The sequence below is a fragment of the Poecilia latipinna genome, unplaced genomic scaffold, assembly GCF_001443285.1.
Source record: "Poecilia latipinna isolate Pla-1442-1.1 unplaced genomic scaffold, P_latipinna-1.0 Scaffold786, whole genome shotgun sequence".
NCBI classification, from domain to species: Eukaryota; Metazoa; Chordata; class Actinopteri; order Cyprinodontiformes; family Poeciliidae; genus Poecilia; species Poecilia latipinna.
The window spans coordinates 398,744-404,189 of NW_015113402.1; the positions used below are offsets into that span (position 1 = coordinate 398,744).

General features: G+C 41.1%; 1 protein-coding gene across 1 annotated transcript in view; it reads left to right on the top strand.

The window, feature by feature from the left end:
• The first annotated feature begins 1,258 nt into the window (after positions 1-1,258).
• LOC106956083 (sentrin-specific protease 6-like) overlaps positions 1,259-5,446 on the top strand; it is a 32,666-nt gene continuing 28,478 nt past the window's right edge. The window contains 4 exon segments of the mRNA XM_015046664.1: positions 1,259-1,453; positions 3,171-3,264; positions 4,543-4,606; positions 4,685-4,791. Coding sequence (XP_014902150.1) covers positions 1,423-1,453; positions 3,171-3,264; positions 4,543-4,606; positions 4,685-4,791 — 296 coding nt within the window. The 5' untranslated portion in view covers positions 1,259-1,422.

The window sequence follows — 5,446 nt, forward strand, 5'->3', positions numbered from 1 at the left end:
TGGCCGCTTTCAGTGAACTTTCAAAGCTTCACCTTCAGTGCAAAGTACCATGAATGTATGACCTTTGTTGTATATTGCTGTCAGTGCTGTTTGATGTTTTGAAATAAAAGTAGACTATGTACTGCAACTTGTGTTGATGTTTTTGTAGATTCAAGTGGCATCTAATGTCTTTTAAAATAAATTTGGGGATTATTGACTACCAGTGGTATTTTGTGGGAAAAAAAGGTTTAATTGGCTCTTGTGGCCTTTATTTGATAGTGGGTAATGAGAGAAGGGGGAAAACATGCAGCAAAGGCTGGGAAGCGAACCCAGAAAAGCCACGTTGAGTTGGGCCTTCATATGTGGGTTGTGTTTAACCCCTGCACCACCAGAGTTCACCCTACCAATAGTATTTTAAAACTCAGATTTCTATGTTCTATATTTAATACTATTGTATTAAATGAACACATTCATAGTGTTAACTTTTGACACTATACACTAGTGTTGGGTAAATCAACACTGATGTGTGTTAAATTTCAACTACTGAGTGTTGATTCAACTCTCACAAATGACACTTTCTAAAGTGTAACTTTCACAATCAAGAGTGGACCAATATAGGCACTTTCAAAGTGTTAATTCAATTCTCTAGGAGTTGACTTAACACTTCCAAATTTGCTGTGTGTGATGGAAACGGCAAATTTAGAAAAAAAAACAACTTCCTACATTTTTCAAAAAAGGGTTTTTACACTTAAGGGGTTTATTGGATTTTTTGGGGGAAAGAGTTAAAAGGGGAATGTAAAACCATTAAGTTCTGATGTAGCGTACTTTTCATCACCACTTGAATAATCTGAAGGCCAGCCGTCATTTTGACCGGTTACAATTTACACCCTGAATATTCGATGCAGACACGCAGAGATTTTCAGTTTTACAGGCAGTTCAGGTAACTCTATGGATTAATCAATAACAAAAATCCCATCTGAGTCTCTTCTCTGATCTAAAATCTCAACTAACTGCATCTTAATATCTGGGGGGCTAAAAGCACATTAAAGAGTAATTGAGGGTCTGATGTAGAATGACATCATGAATTTATGTAGTTATGAAACTGTGTTATTTTCATCAAACTGTAAGATATTCCTGCTGATTTAACCTCATAAGGTAAAATAACTGAGTAAAGAAGACACAGACCATGTTAATGGATCAGAACCGGAGAGTTTGAGGTGTTCAGAAACGGTTTATGGTTACATTGGGGGTTAAACCTGCAGCATGTTCTGGTTTCATTCAGCTTCTACTGGCTTGGAATGTTAGAGCTTTTATTGTGAAGCCCTGACATTCAACTTCCGGCATGGTGTGTATTTGTGGAGCCGAGAAGCTTTAAACGACCGAGCTGCTGTTTCCAGCCATTAATGAGCATCATCGGAACATGAAGCGGGTCAGGGCATGAACATGGCCCACAACAGAAGCTTCTTCCTCCAAGGTAAGCGGTGACACTCCGCACCGGACACCGTACCGGACCGCTGCTTCTACTTCACCCGCACTCAGCCACTGGGACTCCGGCTGGCTCCACGCTGCTTCTCCCCATCATCATCTGCCTGGCCGGGGGGCAGGGAGGGCCGAATGTTCGGGTCTGGACCGGCTGGGGGACCGGCTATGGTTAGGGTTCGGTTGTTTGTGACCGGAATCGGCTCTGTTGTGGGGGCTGCAGCTATCCCTGTTAGCGCTGCTGTTAGCTGGATGTAGCCGCAGCATAGCCGGGCCTTCCTGTGGCTGGGAGGGGAGGCTGTAGCCCCAGAGCTGACTGGCTCACCGCAGATGGAGGCGCAAACAAGTAAACAATAAACAAACAAACAGATAAACAGCCTCTGATTGGCCAGAGTTCACTAACAGAATGCTAACTGGTGCTAACGGACATGCTAACAGGCTAGCTGTAGATCTGAGAGGAAAACATGTAAACAGAAGCAGGATTGGTGTGAATTCAGAGGAAATATAACCTGCACAGGATAATAAATCCAAACACATGAGATATTATGATTTTTCACTGTTACTGTTATTGTAGTTACTATTTACTAAAATCAGATAAAAACTCCTAAAATGAGATAAAATGGAAATGGAAACGGGATTCCTTCAAATTAAATAGTGTACAAAATAGATAAAAATATTAAAGTTCACACAAACGAGAATATATATATATATATATATATATATATATATATATATATATATATGTGTGTGTATGGGACAAATATCTTTAATCAGTTATTACTAACTTGTAACCAGCTCCTCTTCCTTGCTGAAAAGTTGTTTTTAGATTAGTTTAGTCCAAGTGTGCTGAGATATTTGCACTAAAAACCAGATAAAATACTATTTGCAGTAGAATTTGATATGGGGGGGATCCTGATTATTTTTATGTCAACAGTGCAGATGTTTAGATGGCAACCAGCTAGTTGGTTTGTTTTTATCATAAGTATGTTTTAGATTCAGGTATTTCTCTTTGAATCGAGCATTAGGAGTTCAACTGGTTTTCCTCCATCATCTGGTCTACGTTGGGGCCGGTTGTCTGTGGAGCAGTGTTCTGGTTCTGGATGTGTGGACCTCATCCAGAACCAGTTTACCTGCAGCCAGGTTGGTTCTGCAGATTACCTCCTGCTTGTGACCCAGGCCCAGCAGAGGGGTCCAATCAGCTGCTTCAGAAACAGGAAGTGGGAGTGTTGTGGTGCAGCTGGTGTTTCAGGTTAACAGTTCCTCAGCCGGAAAGAAGCAACAAGAGGAGAAAATAAAAGCTAAAAATAACAGAAAACTAATTAATTAAGAAAATGCTGCAATAAAACAATAGAAATGATGTAAAAATAACCAAATAACTGTAATCCACGTGTTCCCAGAATTCCTCAGTCGCATCCGTCTGGTTCCATGTAGGACTGGAACGATTAATTAATTATTAGAATAACCAATTAATCGTCATAATAATAGATCAGTTAATCGGTTAGTAAAATGATCGTTGCAGCGTGTGGAGCGGCTCTCGGTCTGATCCGTCTGGTTTCGGTAGTCGGTTCTTCAGGGACCAGATTCGGTCCGACTGTGCAGCTGGAACTGGTCCGGTCCGGTCCGGCTCATATGATGCATGTGTTCTGACCCGGTTCTGGTTTGTGTTCTGCTGCTGTTCCTGTTCTGACCCGGTTCTGGTTTTACTGTCTAAGCCCTGAATAGATCTGAGAGCAGGAGAGATGGAGGCTTCAAGCACAGCTGGAGCTTCTCGCTTCCTGGTGACCCCGAGGCGGAATCCCGACACCAGTAAGCAGCTCTGCTCTCACTTTTTTATCCCTGTTAGCCTCCGTTAGCTTCCATTAGCCTCCGTTAGCTCCCATTAGCCTCCGTTAGCTCCCATTAGCCTCCGTTAGCTCCCATTAGCCTCTGTTAGCTTCCACTAGCCTCCGTTAGCTTCCATTAGGCGCCGTTAGCCTCCTTTAGCCTCTGTTAGCTTCCATTAGCCTCCGTTAGCTTCCAGTAGCCTCTGTTAGCCTACAGTGCCCAGCTAGGCCCATAATTATTCATGCTTCTGTCAGATTTTGATAAAAAATTTTATTTATCTAAGAAATCTGAAAAAAAATGTTTATTACACATTTAATAAATATATGTTACTAAATGATTCTGTAATCATTATAAATGTTTGTTGGCAGCTTTCTGGACGCTCTCTCTGACTAAGTGTAGGGCTGAATCGATTAATTGGGATTAATTGATTACCGTAAGAATCATCAACTAATTTAGTAATTAATCGGTAAATGGAGCATCAAAGCTCCAAAAGGCTGGTCAGTGGTGAATTAGAATATGTGATAAAAATGTTTTTAAAACTCAAAATAGATAAATAAAACCTACATAGAAACGCTACAAAGCAAAAAAATATATACCAAGAGAAAAATGTGCAAACTCATTTCACTAAACTGAAGTCCTCCTGACCACTAGGGGGAGTCTGGAATTGTTCTGTAATATTAAATAACTACATGCTAAAAAAGCAAGTGGGATGCACTTTTTCTTTCTTTCACCCAACTTTCTTCTGAACTTCCCGGTTTTTTTTACTGAGCGCTTGGTCCCAGATAATCTGCTGGTCGACTCCCCCTAGTGGTCTGGAGGACTAACATCAGTTTGCAGCTCTTTATACTTGTTTTGTTTTGTGACTTGCGACATTTTTTGTTTTGCAGTATTTTTCTGTTGCGTTAGTTTTTGTGTGTTTTGGAGTTTGCATTGTTTATAAGTTTGATTTTTGTTTGAACCTGTGGGCCACCGTACTGCAGCAGAAACTGTAACATCACAAAATAAAGTTATCACAGAATTTTCTATTTAAATCTGAGAAACAATAATTAAGACAATCAGGGATGAAAAACATTAAAGGTCAGAAGTTTACATACACCTGGTGGAAGTGAAATCAGACCAGAATTTTGTGGGTTTTGTTTACCTTCAGGTTTGACATGAATCATGATGACTGAACCATCCAAACCTTTCTCCTCAAACCGCCACACTGTAGACAGGTCAAAGGTCATCGTGGCTCACGGTTCTGGACTCTCTTCTCTGCAGGGCGAGCGTGGTGAGCAAGGAGGAGATGGAGCGGCAGCAGGTGATCCCTCCGGAGGAGAAGAAGGTAATTCCTCCTGGTTCCTACCCGGTTCTGACCCGGTTCTGATGGTTCTGGTTCTGATTCTGCTTTGTTCTGCCCCAGTCTCCTTCGTTAAAGCACTACAGTTCTCCCGACCAGCTGAGGACGTACGGAAACCGAGCCAGCAGCCACATGCGGTCCCTGACCCGGCTGACTCCCCGGAGGTTCAGGTACGGCCCAGTTCTGCTTCTTCAACCGTACTGGTCCAACTGGTTGCACTGGTTTGTTGTTCCAGGACAGATCATCAATAATAGTCAATAAATAAACTATTATGAATATTGTTTTAACTCGTCAAATTATCAAAGTATCTTCAAAGAGTCGATGTAGATACTGATGCTGTGGGCAGGAAAGATCTCCAGTAGCAGTCAGTGTTGCATCAAACCTGAAGAGGCCTCTGACTGAAGAAGAAATCTGAAAGTCTTATGACCATTCTGACATGCTAACAGCTTTAGCAAGAATGTCTTAAATTAATTAAAAAAAAATGTAAGTTGGCCTGAAATATTTGAGTCACAGGTTTGACATCTAAACCATCTCATCTTCTTCTTGCAGGTTTTTGTTTTTTGTGAGATTTTTCTCTCGGGCAAAAGTTTGAGTTGCACTCAGACATCTTGAAGCCAGTTGGGCTAACGCTAACTAGCTGCTAATATACCCGTGCTAACTTGCTAGCTTTTGACAATGTCCTGTAGTACAGGACCATTAGCCATAATAGTCAAGGCAGTTTCATTTATAAAGCAGCTTTGAGCCAGAGACAACTCGGTGTTTCTAACAAGTTATAAACATGTAATAAGAAAAAACATTAAACAGTTTTTAATTAAACAAAAAATA